Genomic DNA, 25,416 nt, shown 5'->3' with positions numbered 1-25,416 from the left:
ACAGGAGGAGTGCAGGAAGCTGAACATTTCCTGGGCACTTCAGGGGTCAGCAAGGACCCACAGGTCTGCTCCACAGTCTTCCCATTAATCAAGTCCCTCAGCAGTATTCACACAGCACCTGCCATGTTCCATTCCAGTGCTAGAGCCTGGAGACAGGAAAATAAGACCATCCCTGTGCAGCAAACAGTGCCCAGTTGTGGGCACTAGAATGGCAGCAGCTCAGGGAGTCGGGTGAGCACCCCAGAAGATGGGTCATTGGAGCAGGGTCTTGAAGACTCTGTAGGAATTTGCCTAGAAGCTCCAGAGGTAGGGTTTCCAGAGAGAGGCATTATTCTTTTGAGAAGTGTGGTGGTTAAGGGAAAAGGGGAGAAGAGTGGAGTGAGCGGTAGTCAGGATGGAAGCCAGCTTCTCATAACATGGGAGGGAATCAGGCTCAGGGTAAGAGCCAGGAAAGCAACAGAGGTCGAGGATACGTGAGGGAGAGGCTATTTGGTGGAAGGGCCTGGGCCACCCAGACACCACCACAGAGAGAGACCACCAAACCCTCGGTCACCCTTCAGTGTCACCAAACCCCATCTGCATTTAGTAACACAGAACTGATTGTATAACATATATGTTATTTATTTGGATAGGCTCCTAAAGAAATGCTCTGAAATTCAGGAAAAGCATAATATGCAAAAATGTTCCTTCCAGATGTACTTAAACTAAAAATTGGGAACAGCCTGCATTTCTAACAAGAAGGAAATGATTAAATAACTTACCACAAAATACTAATGGTAATAATAGTCCCCATGCTGGAGAGCTTTCCTTATGCCAAGCCCTGCTCCAAGCCCTGGCTAGGTAGGAATTCATTTTTATTCCAGTCAATGAATAACACATCAACATTGAAACCAGGCTTGTGGGGAACATACAAAAAATGGAAAAATGGGTTTTGTGTTAAGTGAAAAAGAGAAGAGAACCAAATTTTATATATATATGATATCATCATAAGTATAGCCATACATTCAAATACATTTTATACATCAAAAAAGAGTAGAAGGAAATAAAGCAAAATATTAGCATTACTCAGAGCTATTTATTCTTTTTTCTTCTTTCAGTTCTCCTTAATTTACTAATATGTTAATGAATTTGTATTCCTTTACGTTTTTTTATTTTTTAAATTATCATATAGTAAAATGATAATACGGTAAAATTGACTTTTTGACTGTTCTATGAATTTTAATACATGCATAGATTTATATAACCTCTACCCCAATCAAGATATATGAATTACTTGTTTATAATATGAAAAAAAGCAGTAAACTTTTTTTTTTTAAGAACGTAGAGTTTCCAAAGATTGAGTTCCCTGCAAGGAGACTATAGTATTATGGAGTTAAGAAGTCCACATGTCCCAAGTGACAACAGGGATCCCCTGTCTGCCCAGTGCAGAGGCTCCCTTTATAGTCACCTGGCAGAGGGTCCCCATGCTGGCCACCCTCCAGGGGATTCTGTCCCTGGGAAGGTGAGGTGCCCAAGGAGAGTCCAGAAGCCGAAGTGGGGGGGGGCCAGCAGGCAGGTCTCCTTCCTGCCTCTTGGGTGGCTGACTGTGGACAAATGGATGTCCGTCTTCACCAGGGACAGAATCTACCCTGCGCGGCATCCTCCGTAGAGAGGAAGACCGCCCTGGGTTCCTTCGTGTTCTCTGTCCAGTCCGAATCTCTTTGACTTTAACCTGCCCTCAAGAGAAACGGAGACCCACAGTCCCCATCCTGTCTGTTACAAACCTGGGGAGCTTGAGGAATATTCTTCAGAAGCATCTCAGTCTCCCCCCATTCCAGACAACCAGTCTCTCTTCCTTTAAGCTAAAGGTCTCAAACCCAAATGCCAACCAGGACCAGGCATGCAACAAATGAATGCAAGAAGTCTGGGTTAAAAATAATAGGGAGTGGTGAGAACTGAGGTAAACCGAAGAACTCAAGCCCCACCCAGAAGGGAAAGCTCTCATTGAGCTCCAGGCAACTGTTGCCATGCAAGAACAAGAGCCTGAGGCGGCCAGATTTTCTGGTTTTTCAAAAATATCCAGAAGAATAGACATTTTGAGGGTATTTCATGGCAATGTTTGTTTGTTTGTTTGTTTTTTCGAAACGCTGTGCAGGCTGATGAGTTGCTGTGAGTTTCTGACCTGTTCTAAGCCTTTGTTTGGGAGACTGTGTGCTGGTAGTTCTGTCCTTCGGCCTTGCAGTCCCTAGCCGGACCCCAGGCTATGGCAGAAGGCAGGACCCCTTACAGTATAACAGGGAGTGGGCTAACTGTCTCCCTTTGGCTTCTAGGTTCCTGGGCCACCAGGGCCAGAGGGACCTCCCGGACCTCCGGTAAGTTTGGAGGGCTTGTCTGTGTTTCAGTCCACTGTGATTAGGTCCCTAACATCCCCTCCCCATGGCAATCACTGGGCTTAACCTCAACCTTAGATCACTATCACCTCCTGCTTCCACGGTGGGATTTTCACATCCACAAGCCCCTCCCTGCTCCTCTTCCCTCCCACCTTAAACAGGCATCATCTCTGTGACACCAAGGAGCCTGGCCATCGCCTGGTTTCCTGGAAACAGTTGACTGGCATGGCAGCCCCGAGGTCCGGTCCCAGGGTCTGGTCCCTCCTTGCAGGAGTAGGAGTCATTCTGTCACTCGGTTCTGCCCTTTGCCATCAGACATCTGCTTCTCTCCCTCTTTTATTCCTGCTAACCAGCCAGCAAGAAGACCAGGATTAAAATAGAAAGTGACCCATTTAAAACCAGCCCCACTGGATTGGCCTTTCCATAGTTACAGATGATAAGGCACCTTTAAAGGGACCCCTATGCATTGTGCCTCGAGGGTCCCCAAGCATCCTAAACCAACAGATGCTGGTCCTTGCCTCTGCCGGGTTCACAGTCCCCGTGGTGATGGGCCACCCATTGTCATTGGTACAAGTAGTAGTAGTAGTAGTAGTAGTAGTAGTAGTAGGAGTAATAATGACAGTAGCCAAAGTATATTGCAACTTACTATGTGCCAGATGCTACTCTAAGCACTTTGCACATATTATTTAATTTTTGCTGTGTTCCCTCTGAATTTTGCCTTCATGAGACTCTGAATCTTCTCTCATGAGTCAGCTGTGAGGGCCACAGAGAGATTCTCAGTCCCTGGCTGGGGAAGCCTGGCTCAGACCCCACCCCAGGAAGTCCTAAGCTGGCCCCCCCTTAACATTCCCTTCTACCTCTCCTGGGCAGGGGCCCCAGGCCAGGCTCTGTACCCTAAGCCCTTGCTTTTTTGTGGTCCAACTTGTGGACAAGGAAGTCAACTTAACCAGAGGTGCTTTGTTTTGGTTCCAAATGCAGGGGCTCCAAGGCGTTCCTGGACCAAAGGTAAGAAGAGATCACGTGACAGGTGCTGGGTGAAGAGGTTGGGTGAAGGTGCTGTGTCAGTGAAGGCAGAAAAGAGAGAAAATGCTTCAGAGACAGGGGACCCAGCTGACCCCTTCCCTAAACGAAATCATGTGACACTTCAGCCAGTGGGGTACCATTAGGACAGAATAAAGTCCTGTGGTCCCGTTAACATCCATCATTGACACTGGGCAGGCTTTGGATTCAGAATTTTCCCATCCATCAATCAACCCTACAGAGTGACAGGTTAGATTCTTAGCCAGTGATGAAATCCTTTTTCCATGTAACCTGCCCCAGACCCTTCACTCACCCTGAAGTATAGGTGGCAGACAGAGGGTGTCATAGCAAGGGACCCCTTCCCAGGGCCAAGCCCACTGGACTCTGGCCTGGGACTCTCCCAGCTCCCAACCCCAGCATTTCAAATGGATAAGAGGGGCTGGAGGCTGCTGGCATGACAACAGCCCTTGTCTCCTACACTGGCGTTCTCCAGGGGACTATTAGGCAGTTTCCTCTCCTGGTTAGTGTGGGAGCCTCAGAGCTCCAGTGGTGGCATTTCAGGCATTCGCCATCCAGTATCTGCAGGGTCCCAGTTTTTCTGCTATGCAAATGGTCATCTATGCCAAAGCCTGACCTGGAACTGACCTATGGGTTTGTCTCTACTCCTGCCATCCCTTTTCCCTTTGGGGACCTCAAAGTTACCACAGAGATACTCTGTAGTAACTGACTGTAACTGAGGCAGAGCCAGGCTAAGAATTCAGCAATTCTTGGAGTCCCCAGCCTGCCACCCCTGGGTCAGGCACCTCTACCTCCTCCCTCCTCTATCTACCATCCCTCCCCACCACCCATCCCCATCTGCAGGACCCCAGAATGCAAGAATGAGTTGTCTGGGCCATGCCCTTCTGTGATCTCGCCCATCTCCCTTTCCTTCAGGGGGAAGCAGGACTAGATGGAGGAAAAGGAGAAAAGGGCGTCCAGGGAGAAAAAGGAGACCGAGGTCCTCTGGGATTACCCGTAAGTATCGTGCACCCAGCAAACTGGTGTGAGGAGCCTGGCCGGGTGGTCCTGACGAGGTGCTGGGCAGGGCCCTGGGAGAAGGCGACTGGAAAACTCGAGGTTCTAAAGTTCTGAGCATTCCAGAGCTCCCTGGGGTTTTGCTTTCCCACCCGGACGAGACCGTAGGCTCTAACTCTCTTACTGAGGGCCTCCTCTGGGCTGGACCTGGCCTAGGTTCTGGAGGAATGTGAATCTGAATACGACAAAGCCCCCCACCCCAAGGAGGACCCAGCTGGGAGCCAGAAGGGGCCAGAGAACAGCCTTAGGCCCTACTTGTGCTTGTTTGAGGCAATAAAAATCTGCCCTTATTGGGGCCAAGCTTAGAGGACTTGGGAGCATTGGGACAGTAGAGTATTCATGTCTCTCCTACTTTCCCAGGCAGACCCCAAGAGAGCCCCTGCTCTCTGCTCTTAAGCACTGGCCACAGCAGAAAAGCTTGCAAAAAGTCAGATCCTCTGGTCCCAGCAGGCTAAGGCCATTCACATCTTGGTTCCCTGAGATCTCTGATCTCAGCTAAAGGCTCCAGGTCAGGACGGGGGCTGCTCAGAAGGCATCTGCATCTCCGGATGTCGGGCCTGGACTGGGCGAATTCCTTTGCCCCAAGCTCCAGTGACTGATGGTCTCATCACTGCCTCACCTGTCTCCAGGTGAGCGCGTCCCTCCACCCATCCCGGAGCCCTGGGCTCCATCCTCCCTCACACCCCAGTGAGGCTGGCACTCTTTTCTTGTTTGTTTTTCAAGATCTGGAAGGGACTTTAGGATTCCCTATAATCATTTTATTGGTGGGCCCGGAGAAAAAAGTGAGTCACTTGAGGTCATATGTGAAGTCGATGGCCTGGCTACACCAGAGGCTGCTCCTTCACTGAGGCCACAGCCTTGCAAAGGGCTCTTTCCAGCCACGAAGGCTTCCTCTGTGCTGGGCACAAGGCCAGTTCCCACCCCCAGGAAGCTGTAAAAAGCAGAGGAATGATGGGAAGCCCAGATGCCCCAGCTTGGCAGGGTTTGAAGGTCTGGTTAATGTAATCACAGCAACCAAACAGCAAGAACAAAAGGTATGATTACACCTCATTAGTGCATCAAATGTGGGAATATTTAAGGAGCTGATTCGCTTGACAGACTACAGTAAACTGATGACTTTAGCAGACACTTTCCCATGTCTTAAGCTGTGTCCAAAATGACTAAGTACTTTTTACTATTAAAGCGCCTTCCTGCCCACCCCAACTCAACCACAAACCTCTCCTTGTTCACCTTCATGGCTCCAATAACCCTAGTGAACATTGGGGAATTCAGTCAGGGGTTGAAATGAAGACCATACAGGTAATATAAACAAAGCAAGCGCCAGACGAAAGAAAAAGTACCCAGTCTATCTTTAATTTTTCAACTTTTGATAGAGACATGGGTACAGAGAAGTGCTTTGGCTAGCTTAAGAAAACAACAGAGGAAGCAGTGTTCATAAAGGGCAACTAACGTGGACGTCAGAGGGACAATAAGGAGTGGCGGGGACTGTGGTAACAGCCCTACTCAGTTCAGCTGACTGTTGCTTTGGGGGAATGAGGGTCCAGTATTTCTGCATATTCTAATTTTTCTAAGGAAGCTACACATCTGGCATTTGATGGGATATCTCCTCATTTTCTAATATTAAATCAAAATTATCTGCAATACTGCAACCCGTACAAAATATGTCAGTGGCCCACGTATGGCCCCAAAAACTCCAGTTCATGCCCTCTGCGCCAGACCTCTCAAGATAACTCAGTATTAACGCTGCATAGACAAAGTATATGGATGTTTAGCTAAAGTTCTGTTTTTAGGCTTCCCCTCAGTGTTTTACTTCCTATAGCAGCAGCCTGTGTTTCCAGGCACATCCTATTGCGTTCCTCTTATTTGCCCTACAGAAGTGGTTCTCAGTGCTGGCTGCACATTGGAATCCCCTGGAGCTTTTCAAGTATGCTGTATTTTGTTTGAATTGGGCTGGGGTAGGGCCCAGTCATCTGTATTATTTAACATCACCCCGGGAGATTCTGACATTGTAGCTGGGTTTGAGAACCACAACTCTCTAGGCCATAAGCAAGATTGGTCCCAGAATTATGTGGTCCTAAGACTCAGAAGCGAGGCCCTGTAGGATCCTGCTACCCAACACCCTTCCCCCAGGAGGAAGCAGCTCCCTGCCCTCCCTTACCTGGGGGTATTCCCCCACCTTTAAAATTCTGAGGCCTAGGCTCGTTTCTGAGGCTCAGTTGGAAGCAGATTTCAAGAACTCAGTCCTTACTGGCCTAGGGTGTCCCAGTTGCTCTCTCCCTGCTTTGTCTTATTGGCATCATCAGAGAATTGTACCCCTGTTCTCCTAGGTGGGTTGTAGGGGCAGCGTCATAGCCCAGCATTGGAACAAGAGCTCTAATTCCCACTGTATATATCACTGGATGCTGCATAGTGAGTGGGTCTTAATAGCATCCCACCTGCCAGACAGTTTATTCCAAGGGATACATGGCCTTAGACCTCTGTCCCAGTCAGCTGCCCCTAAAGGCTTTTTCTATAAAAGAGGCCTTGTCTGGGATAATATGAATGGATTGAGTTTGCGTTAAGCTTTGCAAACTGTCAAATGCCAGAGGAATGTCAGGCATCATTAGTATTATCACTCAAGGCCCCAACTCCTCCCACCTAGCTGAAGTTGAAGTAGGCCAGCTTCTACCCAGATTTCAAAGCTGGATGCTGTAATTCAATGCTGAGCCTCCTGGGGTCCCCCAGTGCGGCCTCGCCTCAACAGGTATGCAAAAAAGGCTGGGAAGACCACCCTTACCTGGGCCCCACCTGCCATGTAGGCGTGTCTTCCCCAAGTAAGACTGGTCCCGGGAAGGATGCACTAGCTCTGGTTCCAGACACCTCTCCATGAATTTACTTTCTATATCTCTTTCCCTGGAACACTGCAATCCCTTGGAAGAGAGGTTTCTGAGAGAGGATGAAAGGAGAGAGGGGAGCAGGGGGCACAGAGGATCGGAACGGCCACCTGCACTGATCTCCACCCAGCTTGCTCAGCAGTTGGCCACACTGCACTCAGTGTCTCCATGTTTTTGTTGGTTTTCATGTGAATACATTACCTGTCCTCCCAAGCTTATTTCTCCCATTTTGTTTAATTACCAGCATTTATGTCTGTCCAGAGTCACTGCTTCACTCACCTCTTCCCTCCCTGGTCCCTTTTTCTCCCTCCCATTCCTCCCTTCCCCTTCTTTTGGTCAAACTGTTCCCTTTGTCCAGGGAGCTTCAGGTTTGGACGGCAGGCCTGGGCCACCGGTGAGTGTCACTTCTCCATTACCCCTCAACCCACCCCACCCCCACCCCACCCCTGGTCTGTCCTGCTGTGGCCTCATTTTTTCAGTGAGTCATGCCTTATCCCACCACCAACACCAGAAAGTGCCATCTGTGCTCAGTTCAGAAGTGCTTATTTAGGCCTCTTGACCAAAGACAGCTGGCCAGCTGGCCTTCATCTGAATTTCCCTGTCCGTAGAATGCACCCAGGGTCCTCAAATCTGAATTTCCAGAACATTGGCTGTGGGGTGGGAGGCTGCTCCAGCAGCAAAGACTCTGTTCCTAAAGGAGTGCTGACTTCAGCCTGGGACCCCAGCCCTAGGGGTCTGGGCCGTGACTCATCCCCACCAAACACAAGTGTCTGTATGTGCCCGTCATGCTGTGTTGTCTTCATGCTGTGAGCTCTGTCCATCTCCTGTCTGCCCACAAGGGCTTTCTAGTCCTGTGCAACCACCAGTCTGGTGTGTATGTGGGTGGGGGCCGCACTGATGGGTGAGGGCAGGTGTAGCACTTAGGAGCACACAGGCGAGTCCCAGCTCAGTGTTCTGACGGCATGTCACAACCACACCTTTCACTTCCTGTGGCACCACAGCTGCCCCCCACCACAGTCCCTTTCTTTCCATCCTCCTTGCACCTAGCACACCTTTCCCAGGTGGCCAATCTGGGCTCGGGGCATTATCTGTGGCTGGAATCAGAGAAACCATGACTTTCCTCTCAACTACTTATTTCATTCATATTGGACAGAGGGGAGCGGTGCACATTCATATATTCTGTCCCCTTTGGACCTGAAGGGTTTTGTTCTTATAAAATCAATAACACAACCTTAAAGGAAAATGTTTATGGGAAGAGTGATCCTACCCTGCCAGGACATTTACTGGACACTTCCTAGGTGTCAGGCCCAGCACCAAATGTGTGACATGTATTCATCCATTCTAACCTGGCCGCAACCTAGGAAGCAGACACTCATGCTATTATTCCCATTTTACAGGTGGGAAAACTGATCCTTAGAGAAGCCAAGAAACTTCTCCAATATCACAGTTATAGGCCTTTGAGGCAGGACTTGAAGCTGGCCAGTGACTCCAGAATGCTATTCTGACACTCTGTCGCAGATGTCCACAGCTTTCCTTCTTCCCTCAGAGGGGCCACCGAGAACATCTTATCCTCTTTTTTATTTTCATGTAAAGTAAATCAGCCTTTCCCCACCTTGCTCCTGCCCTGCCTATCACAGCTACATTCGGAGCACCACCGGGAACCGCCCACAGGCCCAGGCCCAGTCCTCATGTCCTGAGCAAGAAATATAATCACCGAGGCAGAGCAATAGGAAGCTTGGAAATACAGACTTCGTCTAGTCGGGCCGTAAATTAGGAACCTGGAGAAGATGTTTAATTATGCCTTAGCAAGCCCTGCTGTGTCTCTAATCAACACAGCTCTGATGCTCCAGCTGCCCCCCCTGGGCTGCAGCCCCGAGTCAGGAGTGCTTAGGACACACCTCCCTGCCGGGCCAGTGTCAGCAGGCATCCGAAGCATACTAATCCACTCTCCAATCCAGCCTGTTCCCTAGGGCCTGGGATGGGGACGGAAGGCCTGGCCGGAGGCTGAAGGCCAGGGCCAGGGCCCACAGTGGGGGCGGGTGGAGTGGGCGGTGGCTGAATGACCCTCCCACGCCTGCCTCTGTGTGTGCGTCTGCATCGGTCTCTGTGGCATGAAGACCCTCCCGCTGCATGTGGAGCTGCGTCAGCAAAGGGGTGCCAGCCCCCGGCCTCCCCACCCCTGGGATGGCGTCGACTCCCTCCCGAGCGCTTCTGGGAGCAAACTAAGCAACTGTTCTGCCGTTTTCAGCCTTGGCAAGCTTGGTTGTGAAACCAAAGGGGTACCTTCCTCAAATCTGGCTCTGAGGCAGGGGGGAGGCGCTCTCTCCCCGAGGCCCCCAAACCCAAACAGGAACGCGGCCCAGTCCAATGACCGCCCTGAACAAGCCTGGCCTCGCCAACCCTGAAAACTGGGCCTCTGGACCTTGCTCATCTCCAGGTGTCGCGCGGGGCTCCCGGGGCTCCCCTCGGCGTCAGGACCCTCACCTCTGCGCTTTCACCTCCCCAGGGTACTCCAGGACCAATTGGAGTTCCAGGCCCAGCGGGACCAAAGGGAGAGAGGGTGAGTGCTCAGCGAGCCGGGAGCCTGGACCACCAGGACAAGGGGCCCTGCTGCCCCTCTCAGCCTCGGGTCCTCAGCCCCTGCGCCTGCAGCCCACAGGGCCACCGCGTCAGCCCAGCCATCTCGGCCCCGATCCGTTCCTCCTCGACCCGGCAAGCACCTCATCCATGTCTTCTCTTGATGATCCTCCCAGCCCATGGCGGGGCAGGCAGGCCTGAGGTGCTCATTTTGTAGCTACAAGTGGACCGAGACTTGGAGAGCTTCCTTCACTCAGCTTCCGGTCACCTGGCATCGGTCCCAGGCGCCACACAAGGCCCCAGGCCCTGCTGTCACCGGACACGCCTCAATTCTGCAGTGATTTAGGGATACGGCATGAAACAGAGTGCCAGGTGGTGTTAGAAAACCTGGGAGACATCAGGAAGCCAGGAGACCTGGGCCTCAGGCCGGCTTCCGTGGGTCACGTCTCCCGCAGCCCGGGCGGCGGGCGGAGGCAGGAGTTCCGGGCATCAGCTCCTCCCAGCCAGGCCCGGTTTCCGCACCGCGGGGCCTGGGGTCGCTGGGGGGCCAGCTCGGGCGCTGGACCTCTGAGTGGCCGTCTGCTGGGCTCTCCGCCTGCGGGAGCAGCTCTCCCTCTTGCCGTCTGCCGCCGGGGGCTCTGTCGCTGGGCTCTCGGATCCCACAGCTGGCGGAGGGGAGGGAGGAGAGGGTGGGGAGCTTCTGGAGAGACGCGTGGGCTTCCCTGAGATCACCAGCCACTTGGGGAACCAGGGTGGCTGCTCCGAGGGGTGACACAGCTTCAAAGAGAAATCAGAGCTCTCTTCCTCTCCCCGTTCTCCCCCGTCTCCCTTGCCCGTTTCCTGCTCCGTGTTCTCCTCCCCTGCTTCTGCCTCTGGCCAGCTAGCACCCCCGCTAGACACTGTCCAGTCCTTCCTAAGGGCCTTGGGGGGCCAGGCTCCGTGGAGGGAGGGTGAGAGAGGCTTCCCAGCCCCCTCCTCGGGGCAGAGTCCTCAGCAGTCACCCCACCTTCACCCCGCCCTTGCTTCCTTGTGGGGCGGGGGGGTCTCTTTGAAGAGACTGGAAAGGTTTCCCAAGTTTTGTATGAAAACAGAAAATGGCTGACGGGAGGTTGTTACCATGTCAGAGAAGGCTTATGTGTTCTTTCTCCGGTTTCAGGGCAGCAAAGGCGACCCTGGGATGACAGGACCAACGGGAGCAGCTGGGCTTCCTGTAAGTCTCGTGGGATCAGAGGTTGCTCTCCACCTGCCCTGGTCCCCCACAGAAGCACTGTCAAAACAGAATACCCAGAGCCTGGGGCAAAAAATCCAGGGCCAAGCGACAGCTCTCAGTTCTGTGGCAGTGGAAGCAGCCAACAGCCACTAGCCCACGCTCTAGGACGTCCCCGCCGGGCACCACTGGAGGCAAACCCTGGAGCACACGGCCCCCGTTAGGGAGCCGTGTCTTCAGCCGTGTGCACCGTCTGACTGGCTGTAGCAAACACAGATGAGCACCTTCCGCGGCAGGGCTCTGTGCTCAAGGCAGCGGGGGTCTCACAGGTGACTGTGCCACGGCCCCTACCCTCGAGGAGGGACCGAACCAGGTCCAGATCACCATGAGGCAAGGGGACGTCTCCTGAGATGGGCAGCTTCCCACAGGACTGGCTTTCCATTTGCAGCCGACGTCTCCTTGCTGGCTTATAGAAGTCGGCTGCCTACGAGAGCCAGGACTTTGGTTTCCCACCCGCTTGAAGGTCACACACTTGTTCGTGGGTTCCATGCTCGGCTGTGCTTTGGCTAAGTAGGCACCTCCGGCCAGTCTGTGCCTTGTGCCCACTCCCCAGCTACAGACAAGGGGAGCAGCTGGCACCTTGAAAAGAGGGGCTCAGGAGCTTTGGAGTCATTTTTCTAGCAAGAGGCTGGTGGGAGAGCCATGCGAATACCTGCCCTTCCAGGAGAGGTCTCTGCGCCCAGACCGTGTCCTCAGCATGAACCATCTAGAAGAACTCGGCCGCAGGCCAGGGCATTGGTGCAGAGTGAGAAAACCAAAACTGTGTTTGACTTGACCCATAACTCGTTATCTGTCTCTAGGTCAAGTTCCTTGAGCAGTTTTCTCCTTTGTCCCCCTTCTGTAAAATGGGGATAATTAAGCCTGTCTCCGATGAATTAGGCACCGGTAAAGAGCTTTATGAGCCTGGAAGGAAGGACTGTACAGCCATCCTGTGCTTTCTCATTAACGTGTCTTCGTTTCTCTGATTTATTGCAGGGTTTACACGGACCACCCGGGGACAAAGGAAACCGGGTGAGTCTGAGTCCTCGTACTTTGGCTCTGTTTACTAATGTCATCATGGTGAGGTGGAATGACCAACTGGGGATTCCTGACCCAACATGGAAATACAGTTTTTCCAGATAAATCATCCTAAATTAAAAGGCTTTATAGTGAGGGGCTTCATCCATAGCATACAGGGAGCCCGGGACCTAATCTTGAAATTGAAGCATGTATTTTTCCGCGTGGAAAAGGGAGGCTGAATCCCAGGGCAGCCATCAGATTAGCATCGCCATCCAGTAACAGGAGTCACATGCCCGGCTCTCTCTAGGTTGCCCTGATAATGGGCCCCTAAATGATACTTTTATATCCATCGTTGCTGAGTCCTAGTCTTCTGACACTTAGTTTTACCAGGCATCCCAGGCCACTGGTGAGAGAGAAAATAAATCCCAGTTCCAAGAACAAGCAGACAGCTGTTGTACACAGCCAATCCTTTAAAAAACCATCCCAGCCATTATTTCTCTTGGGAAGAATCGGCAGGACTATGAAACAAATCGTGCCTTTCGAGGCCCCCAGCTGTCCCTTTGGTTTCTGCCATGTTCACCAGGACGCAGTTACTGAGTGTCCACAGCACCCACAGCCACCTGATGGCACATGACACGTGGCACATTTGTGCCCAGGAGAGATCATCTCACTCCACCTGACCGAGGGATGACTTTTGGGTTCCTTTCTAGAATGTCTCATTGGCTGCCTCATCACAGGGGTTCTCAGTGGGATGCACGTCCCCTAGAAGCCCAAGAGCATCTTCTAGTGGGAATAATACGCAAGGATCTTAGAGGTAAAAGAGGAGTGGGACGAACCGATGGAGAAACGAGGCCCTGAACTATGATAACGTGTTCTGAGTTCCCAGGAGTGTTAGAGACAGAGCAGGTGGCTTCCAGAACCCAGGCCTTCCACTGATCTTTGAACACCGATAGCCGTGTTTATGGCTAGAACATGCCGGAATCTGTACGTTTATATCTGGCATCAATGCAAGTCTCCTCCATTTAAGATCGATTTATTGAACGCTTCCATATTCCTAAATTTCCCTTTCTGGCAGCTGGTCAAAAGCAATCAATTTGTCCCATATATTCTGTGAACAAGAAGGAAGGGGCAGAGCGACCCCTCCCAGACCATCCATGGGGAGCCCAAGTCTAGAAACCCCTGGAATAAACAGACCTACTTCCAGAAATGGGCCAGCCTGTTCAGGCAGGCTGGGAAGCCCACCTTCGTTACTGTGGCATCCAAGAATTTAGGCCACTAAAATAATTGATCATTGCACCTCTCAGTTGACATACTAACCTCCTTTCTAATTTATGTCTGAAGTGTTCCGGTGTTTTTTGTTAATTCGACTAACACTTGTTAAACCTATCTCTTATGACTTTTTCAGTTGGCTTGAGGCACTGGGCATTTGAAGCCTGCAAAGCTAGTCCTCCCAGTGGTGGTGACTGTGCTCTAGAGGGCAGGCAGGTGGACAGGGGGCGGGAGGCTGGTGGCTCTGATGCTCAAGGAACCGAGGTCATTGAATAAGCCACTGAGTCCCCACGATCCAGTGGGGAAATATTTCTTCTCCACTTGCCGTGTCCAAGGTTTTATACACTTCCCCCCAGCCCCACATATAAATCAGCAATATGCCACTTAGTAAAAGTCAAGTCCAGAAAACAGGCAAGGTACCTGAACCTTCCTCTGAGTGCACCATAAAATACCAGTTGACTTCTTCTGAAGGGCAGGTTTCCAAATCAAGGACCAGCTTATTCTTCCGTCCAAGACATCTGACTCTCTGGATGCCAGAACGTCCTAGAAGAGTCCCACCTACATCTCACCTCCTCTTCCAGACCTCTTTATACCACCGGCCCTAAAAGGACTTCTGAGGGGAGAGATGAGGGCTTGGTAATAAAAGCCTCCAAAATGAAGAAAGGTCCAGGCAGAGTCAGCGCTGTGCCCTGACCAGTGTTTTCTGCTGCCTGGAAGCTCAGAAAGCTGACACTTTCGTCAAAGTAAAAGGCCAGGAGTGCTTAGATGACATTCTGGTTGGAAGCTTCACTGTTTCTTGTGGAGGTGAAGCTGGAGATGTTCAAAACCCCCGTGCCCACCGATGTGGAAGGGGGCTCCCAAACTTTGCCCCCATCACACCCAGGGTCGCCGTCAGAGAGGCTCGGGCGGGTGCCCCAGCGTCTGTTATCCTATCTCACAGCCTTAAAGCCATGCTTCTCCAAGTCCCGCCAGAGGATGGTCTTGGAGCCTCCTTTCTGCTCATGGAAGGAGGACGGTCCTTGTATTGATGGCCAAGGCCCAGAGCCCAAGATAGGCAGTTTTCCAAGGGGACACACATGCCAGGGGAAAAATTCTGTCCTTGTCACTAGGGGCATTCTCCTGTCCCTTAACAGCTCTGTGAATTTGGCCCAGGAGCCACTTTAAGGATGAAACAGTCCATCAGAGGATAAAGGGTGGTGTGAATTTGGCAATTTGGGTACCAGGAAAATTGGGTGTAACCGTGGAGCTGCCTGCAAGCCAGCCAACTGAAAGGTCCAAGAGCGTGCAGTGAGGCTCCTGCCACTCTGTGAGAGGTGCCATCTGGGTGTGTGTGTGTGTGTGTGTGTGTGTACATGTGTGTGAGTGTGGGAGAGTGCACGTGTGTGCCTGGGTGTACATGTGTGCGTGCATGTGTGTGCACACTTGTGTGTGTGCGTGTCTTGCTTCCCCAGGCCCCCTTACCTCCTAGCTCTCCCTCCTCTGCTCTCTCTATCGGCCTGGGCCTGCTTCTTCTTTCCTTTACTCCTTCACTATTTCTCCCTCTAGATATGTTCACCCCATTATAATAATCCCGTAGCCTGCATCCTTTCCCTTCCACTCCCCCAACTTCAATTTATTTCCTCTAAACGCAGTTTTGTACATTTGTTTATTTTTTTAAGAAACCCCTGCTGCTTGACTCTCTTTGCCCCTCTCCCGTACCAGCTAGAATCCCCTCTGCACCAGGGCCCTTTTTGTGTCCTCTTCGGGAGAGGGGAGCAGGGAGGATGGAGGTGAGGTTACTACTCTACTGTCTTCAAGGGGCACCCAATGAAGGCTATTTCCTGTGCCCTTGGAACATGACGGGCCAGAGTGCAAGTTTCCCATCCTGAAGGGACCACCGCTGACCCTCTGTTACCCACAGGCACATCATCACCGTCCCCCACTCCCCAGGAGCTTCTCTCACCCTCTGAATTTAGGGAACTTTGCTCACTTTTGCACTGGCCTGACCCAAAGAGAATAAGGGGCCACATTCCTGAGAAAGTTTCCCATGGGGCTTCCCCCTCCAAACAGCTAGTGGTTTTGCTTGTCCACTGTCTGCAGATTAATCGTGCCATGACTTCCTCACTGGTGGGCGTATCTTAGAGCCAATGAGATGACCCCCTAAGATGCATATACACGTTTCCTCTTGAACAGCTGAGAACCAGGTGCCACCTATGAGCCCTGGACACACACATACACACATGCACTTGTACACACACGTGCGAGCACACACTAGTACACGCACACACTTGTGTACACATGCGCAAGCTCATATACACACATGCACAACCATGTATGTGCACACGCCTACACACCGCATTCACATCCACATGCAGACACACACCCCAGGGCTCTAAACAAAATCACCTTGCCTCCTCATAGAATATCAAAGGGACGAAAACCAGTTGGGACAAAAGCTGTCAGGCCAGACCCTTTCAAAAATGAACCCTCAAAGAGAAGGAAGTGGGTCCCCCTGTTCATTATAGATGCACTCTGGGCTCAGAATTAGCAAAACTGGCAACCAGTATCGTCCATCTGCATTTCCTCCCACCTCTGGCTCTCAGCCCTATTGCTCCCCAGCCCCTCCACACCTGCCTTAGCCAAATTCTCAGGTTCTTCGAGGGGTGGGCTAAGGGACTGACCCCTAATCCTACTGGGGAGAATATCCTACTTGAGAGAATCTATTTCTCCCTCTTTCATTTTTTTTTTTTTTTCTGTCTCTAACGTTAACACATGAATTGATCCTAAAGTTTTGATGTTATTTTTTTTTCTTGGACTAAACCATTATTTACAGGGGGAGAGGGGGAAGAAAGGCTCTAGAGGGCCTAAGGGGGATAAGGGAGACCAAGGAGCGCCTGGATTAGATGCCCCCTGTCCATTGGTATGTTTCCATCTATCACTTGGTTGTTCTGGGTTTTTCCTTGAGGTTTGCAAGCTGGAAACAAAGAAGGCAAATAAAAAGATGAAAACCAAATGTCTCCACTGATGCTACCAAAACCAACCTGTTCATGTGACTGATGAAATTCTGCCTGCTGTTGGTGTTGCCCTAAAACCACAGCTGCAAGTAATTCCCGCTAAAGCCCTTTCCTTTGAAGATGCCGAACAATTGATGTGTGGAAACGGAGACACCACGAGGAAAGGGATTTGGGAGCAGGCCTCGGCTCTTAGCTACAGGCTGGCTTTGGAAGCCAGTGTAGCAATTGTGAAACCCACCCCCCATTTGCCTTCTTCGTTTCACGGCCACCTCTGTGGCCAGCAGTTCAAGCTGTCTGAATCCCCACTTGGTCAGGATGCAGGACACCGGGGGTTTAGCGTTTCCTGAGGGCCATCTATGCCCCAAACTGGGCAGAATGAGGCCAGAAAGGGGCTTTTATACACAGCCTCCCAATGCTCACCAGCCATCCGGCTAAAACCTGTAAAGCTGCAGACCAAAATCTGTAGATAGAACCCCACGAAGCCTTCCCAAACCAGCCAGTGAGGAATGATTCTTGGCACATATGCCGGGCTTCTCAAGTGTCCCTCAACCCATTTGAAGGTCCTGAAATTATGATGCGCTAAAGTTGAAGCTCACCTGTGTTTCCTCCAAGTGAGTCTAGATGGAGAGGGGGCTGGATGTACACGTTCCAAAGCTCAACTCTCCCAGGAGCCAGAGAGAGCACAAAAGCTGAACCGGGGAGACGGGAATCAACTGGGATCTGGGGTTTACTTGTAGATGCCTCGAGGGTCCTGCATCCTGGCCAGGGTAGCACTGGGCCTCTCCACGCCACAGTCGGAGCTGGCCAGCCTTGACCTAAATAATCATCGTGGTTGGTTTTGTGAACAGGGACACCGAGGTTTTAAAGGAGAGAAAGGGGAGCCGGGGTTACCAGGGCTGGACGGACTGGATGCCCCGTGCCCACTGGTATGGCATCACCCTCCCTTGCCTGCATGGCCAGTGTGGGCTTCCCCACGTGTGCGGTTTGTGCCTGCGTGCCTCTCCCGCTGCCCGGCACACTCCCGCTTGTCACTCTTCACTCTGTAGACACCAAGGGTCACCCTGCCTTAGCTGGTCCTCAGGGGGCTCCCGCCACGTTCCCCTCTTGCATGCAGTCTGCCGGGATGCTTTCTTGGCTTCCTCCTGCAGCTGCTTCAAAAGCCCATCACCTTGATGTGAGCGGCCCTCCCCACCCGATGCCAACCTTAGCTGCATCAGACCCTCCTTTCAGAACTGCTTCTAGACAAACCTGCCACCAGAAAGAAAGGCAGGGAAGTGGATTCTCAGGACAAGTTATTAGGATTGTGACTTCTCTTCCTTCACACACTGCAGTTAGTTGGAAAAGCGCTGGCAAAACATTTCAGTGAGATGCCTGAGTTGGCCCCATGTCCCTCTCCACTCCAGCATCGCATGATTTAGCAGAGGAAAGATGGGCACCTTATGAACACGGGGCAGAATGAGGAGTTCTAGAACCAAAGTAGAGGAGGGGGTACCCTGACTGTTCTTCCAGCATAGATCTGGGATCACTGCCCCGGTGACACCCCCAGATCCAGGGGATGGTCCAAAATTAGGATTCTAGATCCTGTAGGGTTCATCCTTTTTGCTTAAATCCCAGAAGACACTACAAGACCCTCCCTTAGTTTCCGTTTTTTTTTTCATCTTTAGGTGGTTCACAACCGAAAGGTCTGGAAGAACCTGGAAAGGTTGAGAATGTAGTTAAGGAAGGGAAGGGAGAGACAGGGAGGGAGGGGAGACATTTAGGACCCGCTCCCAAGCATGTCCCACCTAAGTGGTGGCAGTTCTGGTGCCGCTGGGCCCACTCCCTCTCCAAGCAGGGACACCCGAGGCGCCTACAGCAATCCTTTCAACATACTGCAGGGGAAGCAGAAGATGGCACTTCACTCCAAGGCAACTGGCTCGAAAACTTCCTGCTCTCCTAAATTTCTGGAGGAGGTTTGGAGCTCATGGATCTAGTTTCGTACCAGTAATTGTCAGATGAGCATTCCCAGCCTCACATCCCCACCCCAGGGTCACACAGGAATTATCTTTGAAAAGAAGAGAAAAAGTTATTTAAAAAAAAGATGCTGTGTGACCCTGACAGGTGACCACAGAGCCCCTTGAAGGGACTTTTTAGGACCACACAGGCAACACAGAGGACAGCAGAGCAAGCAGCGTCGCAAGCTTCCCATTCCCGCCGCACTCCCCACCTTCCCACGCCCGCGCCCCGCTCGCCACCTTCCCCCCCACCCCGAACCCCCAGCATGCAGCGCGCACCGCACGGGCGCCTTTCTCAGCCGTGGGATCTCCCGCGCCCTCCGCGGCACCTCCGTTAACCAGCAGCCAGGCGTCCGCTCTGCCGTGACCCTTCCCACGATCTGAACACTTGAGTTCTGCCGGCTGCAGCCCTGGCCTCCCTGCTTCTCACCCACACACCGTCACTCCCCTCTGCCTGCCCAGCCCTCCTCTGTCCCCCCCGCCACCACCCACGTGCCAATGGGAATGCCCCTGTGGTCCACGGAGGCTCCTCTCCCTTCCAGAGACGGTGTGAAGTGTCGCATTGTGGCGGGCTGGGGAAAGGGACAGAGGGCTTCATGGAACCCTGGGATGCACCACCTCGCCCTGCAGACCCTCCCCAACCCAAAAGGGACAATGAAAGTTATCTTGATTTGACCTTTAATGCAAACTGGCATTTTCTCCAGTAACATTTGTGTGTTACTTTCGCTGTGGAAGTGTACATGCCTTGCCTTTCTTGTTTCTCATTGTTGCTGTTCGCCGTCTCCTGCGCTGTGTTACTGTGGACGTGGGGCGGGGCAGGGGGGCTGTTGATCAGGAATTTTAGTACAAGGTAACTAGACTTCTGCGGCCCCCGTGCAGGGCCGGCTGTCTGCTGGATGCCAGGTGAGTGGCTTCGGCACCTGTCGTGGGTGGATGAGTAGGCCCAGGGCACAGGGTGCTCCCGTTCCGGCTTCGCGGGGGCTGACCACTTGCTGCGGTCCCCTGAAACCCCGTGTGCATCTCTTTCTCTGCCCTGGAGCCTGGAGTTCTAGAATCTGGGCTGCAATTCTAACAGACCCGGACTGAGAACCAGATCTTTGCCCTGGTTCAACCTCACCCCCCCGACCTGCCTCTCAGTGGTTTCTAGGTTCCCGCAGGGAGTGCCAGAGCAGCCAGGATAGCAGGGCCCAGGAGACTCGGGACGTCCTGAGGCTGCAGGAGCTCCGGAGGTGCACCGGCCAAGGGGACAAGCGGCACCCGGTGGATTCCCATGCCACCACTGCCTCTTCCCCCCAAGTCCCCAGCAATGGCTGTGCCAGGAGCCCTGCCTCCTTGCTGAAGGCACCTCAGGCCCACGTTGCAATGCCTGTGAAATCACCCCTCCTCCTCCTTACTGATCACCAGATGGGAATTGCCTAGATGTCCTCCCCCTGCTGCTAAGGAAGAGAGAAAAAATCAGAGAATGGGAGAAGTGGGGGGCGGTCGTTTCATAGAGCTGCACCTTCCCCAGGTTTTATGGAGGAGGAAACTGAGGCCCCCAAGCGCTGAGTGACGCCCACGGGCACCCCGCACTCAGTACAGCCCGAGGGGAGACCAGCAGGCCTCTGGTCTGTCCTCTCCACAGCATTCAGGTCACCTCTGCTTGCTGAGCCCACAGGCTAGGACAGCCCGTCTTGGCCGTGCACTGTAATTACATGTGAGCTTGGCCAGTGGGCAGATGGGCGGGCTTGCTTCCTGCCTCCTTTCGGCTCGGCCCTGGCGTAGAGAAAAGAAACAGACTATATCAGGGGGGCCGCACCCTGATCAGCTGCCGCAATGTTTGTGGCCCTTGTTCCCCCTGTCCTGCTGCTTGGTGGGCCATCCCGCAGAGTCTGAGCTGTCTGCCTTCCTTCCTCACTGCAGGGTGAAGACGGCTTGCCAGTCCAGGGCTGCTGGAATAAGGTAAGGTTTCCCAGGGTTCTAGTGCCTTGGAGCAGAGATGTCCTTGGGCTCCTTTCTCTATGGTGGGATAAAGCATGCACGATTTCCATTCTGGGCCTTTCTGCAGATGAGGTAGCAAGACATGGGTCAAAAAAGGAACGATCCCACAGGCAGGGTGCCCATTAAACATCCCACTCACTGCACAAAATTGAGAACATTTAAAAATGATTTTTAAGGCATCCGCAAACCCGAGTGTATGGAATTTCCATGTAGCCAGACAGATGACGTCTTTATGCTTTGTGTGGTTAAGTTATACAATACTTCTCCTGCAAGGAGTGCTAAACCATGTTTTAAAATTAGTTATTATTAGCTAGTCTCATAGTGCTCATAAGAGGCCATTTAAGCCCTTATCCAGATATAGGAAATCTAAGTTGTTTAAACTATAAAGTCACACAGATTCTATACCTCCTCCTAGAGATTGGCCAGCTCACCACTCTACCTTGCCCTTTGAACTTAAGCTGTCAGAGCTCCATGCTTCTGCACATGAGACCTGCAGCCCAACCTCTCTTGGGTTCCCAGAATTCCCACAAACAATGAGGTTTCATTTGTTCACACTTGCCCCTGCATTTGCCATCATTAAAGCCATCTGACAGCACTGGGCTGTGCCCTTACATGCAATCACCCCACTCCTCCAGGGCCTCCAAAGTGCAAGGTTCCCCGGCATGACCAGGGCCACTGGTTTGCTAACCCAGAGCCCAGCCTGGTCCTGGCAAAGGTAGCAGCTGCCACGCAGTCTCGCCCACGGCCTCCCTCCGCCTTGCCTCCCGCTCAGAGGCTTCTTGCCAGCCCTTTATCACTGAGGTCTCAAGGTGTGGGTTCCTCCTCCTTAAAGGGCTGGAGTCCACTACCTGCCTGAGAGTGTGCGCTTAGCTAATCCAGTCCTGCCCAGTGACAGCAGTCACACTTACAGTGAGATGAATACAATCCTCCGGCTAAGGGCCCACAATCTCATTAGTTCACGGGACTCAGTAAAAGCAATGAAACCACCCAGGTACCTAAAGCACCCCTAACCAGAGAAAGGGAAAGCTCAGCCCTCAAGGGAGATGCCTCCCCAAGAATCTGTCTCTCTCGCCGTGCCTCGCCCTCTCGGTGAGTTCCTGTAGACCTAGTTAGCTCCAAGAAGAAGGAAAGGGGTGTGTCCCCTAAGAAAAAAGATTTTCTTCTTCAAGGTTGCTGTGGATGGTTAGGAGATGGAAATGGTTGGGCTTAGCAGGGGAAGAACAGCCTACTCTCGAGAGCTACAATGTCTGGGAGAAGCCACTAGAGAGCCTGGTGTCTGTTGGTTCACACCATAAATTCATTTTGGGAAGATGCAGTTAATTCAACAGCCAGGCCTCCGAAGGCAGCATAGGGAGAAAGTGCCCTCTAGTGGCCAGGACGGGGAATGACTGGAAAGAGAAAGTGGTTTTCCACCCTCAGGATGCTGAGAGTCAGCACCAGGGTCTTGGAATGAAGGGGGTTCCTGGCTCCCCCCGTTCCCCTACCCAAAGCTCCCATCCAACCCAGGACAAGACCCACCTCGTTTCCCACAAGGGAAATAAACACTCATAGACCAACTGACACTAACTCCGTGTTGTTTTGTGTTTGTTTCTGTTTTGCAGTGATGCCTCTAACCTGGGATTGGCCTGTGTGTGTGTTTGTAAATAGAATATTTATTTTTATACAGTTTTCACTTTTTGAAAATGCCCGAAGTATGATGCATCTTACAGATTATTAAAAAAAAAGGAAAGCCTGCATATTTTGTACAGAAAATACCAACCTCTTCCCTTTTGTTTACAAGATGTTTTGTATACGTCTAAGACTCTAATACACTTTTCGTTAGTGAGTACGGCTGTACGTTTGCATGATATTTGTGCACACTTATTAAGTATTGAAGCTTAATAAATTATTGTGTTCCAGTGCCAAAGGGGGCCAACCAGCACTCAGGTGCTGGCTAGTTTAAGTGTGACTTCAGAGATACGTGGAGTTCCATGGTGTTTGCTAAGCTAGGTGTGTCTCAGCATATTTTAAACTCTTATGGATTTTCATTATTAAAAAAAATAAACATGGCAATTCTTGATCCTGATTCATCACTAAATTAAATACATTCTTTTCTTGTGAAATCAGGAAGTCCCAGAAGCGGGGGTCCTCAGAAGTTTAATGGTTTGAACCATTAACTCCAACAGAGGGAGGGCCGGGACTATATTAAGCAACGTCTATTATAATGTACCCCAAGTTCATTACAGTGCCACAGGATTGTGTAAAGTTCAGTTGTGCTGAAACCCTCGAAGCCCCCAGGGTTACAAAGGGCTACTTGCTACTGCTTTTGTGTTTTGGTGGTTTTTTGGTTTGTTTTTCTTTCTTTTGAGCTGCAATCACTAGTAGCAGCTATTGCTGATGATGGCCATTCATTTGCTATAGATTTGCAAGGTCTGCTCACAACTAGCAGTTGAAAAGTTTGCCTCACAGCCATTACGCTCCAACAAAGAACGCTCAGAAAACAGGAATCTGGGCAAGATATTGGCAATCTGAAGCTGTTTTTATTTTTTAAGAAGTAGAGTTTTACGGTTTTCTGTACTGTTCTTAGTATGGTGCTTATAAAGGTCTTGCTGCTTATAAATAAAATAAACGTATTTTAAAGACTAGGTAAGTGTTACCTATGGGGCAGCACACAGGTTTACTGTTAGGTGTTACAACATAATAGGTGCTTCTAGAGGGCTTGAAAATAACGAAGTACTTGGGTAATTTAAACACCCCCCCCCATTTTGTTTGCACTTTAATTTGTCTTTATATGTATATCCTTTCATCATCGACAGTACAAAGTCACACTGAAACGGAGACCCTGTCCACGCATGGTAACACAAACTCTAAATTAATGAGCTTCACATTCGTGGGACCCCTGCCACATTGTGGGGTGAGGTCGCACTCACAGACTCTTTTCTTCATGGGACCACCACATGCTGCCCAGACCCCAGGGACCTTACCAGCATGCTTACCAAATATCCACTCAGATATTTTGGAAATCAGACACCTTCCTCCCCTGAGTCTTGGCTTCCTTGTTTGAAAAGTGAAGCAGTTGAATTAGAGCTGCTGTCTCTGGTCATCTGTCCCCTCCACTGGTGGCAGAAGCATGAGGGACCCAGGCCCCAGCCACCAGCTGGTACACGTTGCTCTTCCTACTGAGGGAGCATTCCAGGATGCCGCACTCCCCCGATAATCCTGAGCCCGGGGATGTTCCTCGTCCTGAGCCTGCTCCCCAGAAGCTCCACCAGGCACGGTGAGGGCAAGCCTGGCCCTTTCAGGGGATAAGACAATATTTTAATTTTCATTTCTTTTAAACTCAAAAGAAAAAAATGAATATATAATCATGAATCCAGCCAGGGTTATATTTATCTTTCTACCAGAGTAGTCATAAAATATAATTTTTTTGTATTCTTCTGGAGGAAGGAATCCACACAGGCAAAAGTGCCCAGAGCCCCTGAAAGTCGTAGCACAGCTCTGCCCAGCCTCTGCTCCTGTAGATGTGCTCTTGCCCTGGCTCCACTGACTTACGGCTCCTGCAATGTCTCCCTCCGCACCGTTTTCTTTTGCTTCCTCACCTCCACCCGCTCATCTGAGGTCCTGAGAAATCAGAATGTAGCCTGGTTTTTCTAGACCCACTGCCTCATTCCCTTTCAGGGTCTCACTGGAGCAATCAGAACCCACTGATGATCTCAAAATAGAGTCAAACATAAACTGGAAAGATCCAGAAACTGAGATTCTGTGTTAGCTGAAGACCCTAAATAACTCTGAGCAAACCAAAACCTTACTCTGTTTCCATCCTGGTGTTATTATTCGTTTATTTATTACACCTCAGCTAATAAATACCACAAAGGATTCAAAGTCACTTACAAGAATACAGATAATAAAATAGAAATATGTGTAAAGAAAAGTTTAAACATCAGAGTCAAGGAAAAATAAATCAGAGGCAGTGGCAGGCGAGCCCGGGATAGGCGGGGAAGAACCTCACACATTTCACCCCCAGGGGCCTGGTGGGCAGAGAAAAAAAACAATCAGCCTGGTTTCAGCGTCCACACTGCCCTCCCCTGGGGGGCAGTTCACTGAGGCTGGACCCCACGTACACACATTGTCTTCCCCCAGAGTTTGGTGCCTTGTGTATCCTCAACCCGGACATCCTCCCCATCACAGGGCTGCGAGCTGCACACCCCCAAACCCCAGGCTCCTGACTTCAGGGAGCCCCAGGCCTCACTACTTAGACCTTAACCCAACTCAACTCATGTCAGATGGGTTAGAAGCAGGGAGACAAATGGTCAAGAAGTAGGGAGGCTTGGCACTCGTGCTGGCAGACAGGAGAACAGGAAGAGGCAGGTGCTAGAGGGACGGTGCGGGGAGGGGGCAGGTGCCTTGCAGGCGGGATGGACCAGGGAGGGCTGCACAGGGGTTGGTGGCAGAGCGGGCTTGGGAAGGTTAAAATGCTCACTCTGGTTCTGGGGACTTGCAGCCCCCTTTGTTGAGAGCTGCTCGCTCAAGGAGTGAGTGAGGCACCAAGCCCTGCCTGGGGGGCAGATCACGGCCCTGTTGGTGAATGTTCTCTGGGACCTGCAGGCAGCTGGTCTGGAGAACCACCTTCTCTGGTTCGCTCCCCTCCCTGTGCTCTGGCACCAAGCGCACCTTGTAGCCAGCACTGTCTGCTTGGAGACTTGCAAACACCCAGCTGGACAAAAGACTGAGCCAGTGCCCTCGTGGGTGACAGTGCAACAGAGTCCGCTAGGCCCAAATAAGGACTCTCATCAAGGTCAGCCACTTGTGCCTGCGCAGTCATGAGGCCAAAGGAAGCCCCACCTCGCTCAGGAGGTGACGGCCCTTCCACACACCCCGCTGCCCCATCGCAGCCTCCCCCAGTGCTTCCTTCCTGCCTGGCCTCCCTTCCCGGGGCCGTTTCACCTGGCGGAATGCAATACCACAGACGTGGGGAGGGTCAGGGTCAGCCCGTGAAGGGGGAGGGCACTGGCTAGGAGTCGG

General features: G+C 51.7%; 1 protein-coding gene across 1 annotated transcript in view; it reads left to right on the top strand.

The window, feature by feature from the left end:
* COL13A1 (collagen type XIII alpha 1 chain) overlaps positions 1-23,029 on the top strand; it is a 79,991-nt gene extending 56,962 nt beyond the window's left edge. Inside the window, exons 29-38 of the mRNA XM_059899633.1 lie at positions 2,310-2,351; positions 3,348-3,374; positions 4,323-4,403; positions 7,695-7,730; positions 9,843-9,896; positions 11,070-11,123; positions 12,156-12,191; positions 17,290-17,367; positions 20,338-20,376; positions 22,017-23,029. Of these exons, the coding sequence (XP_059755616.1) occupies positions 2,310-2,351; positions 3,348-3,374; positions 4,323-4,403; positions 7,695-7,730; positions 9,843-9,896; positions 11,070-11,123; positions 12,156-12,191; positions 17,290-17,367; positions 20,338-20,376; positions 22,017-22,019 (450 nt within the window). The 3' untranslated portion in view covers positions 22,020-23,029. The remainder of the gene's footprint in view (positions 1-2,309; positions 2,352-3,347; positions 3,375-4,322; positions 4,404-7,694; positions 7,731-9,842; positions 9,897-11,069; positions 11,124-12,155; positions 12,192-17,289; positions 17,368-20,337; positions 20,377-22,016) is intronic.
* The last annotated feature ends 2,387 nt before the right edge of the window (positions 23,030-25,416 follow it).

Source organism: Balaenoptera ricei, chromosome 16, assembly GCF_028023285.1.
Source record: "Balaenoptera ricei isolate mBalRic1 chromosome 16, mBalRic1.hap2, whole genome shotgun sequence".
In the NCBI taxonomy this organism is placed as follows: Eukaryota; Metazoa; Chordata; class Mammalia; order Artiodactyla; family Balaenopteridae; genus Balaenoptera; species Balaenoptera ricei.
The sequence above is the reverse complement of the archived record's forward strand: the minus strand, read 5'-3'. Positions and strand labels throughout refer to the sequence as shown.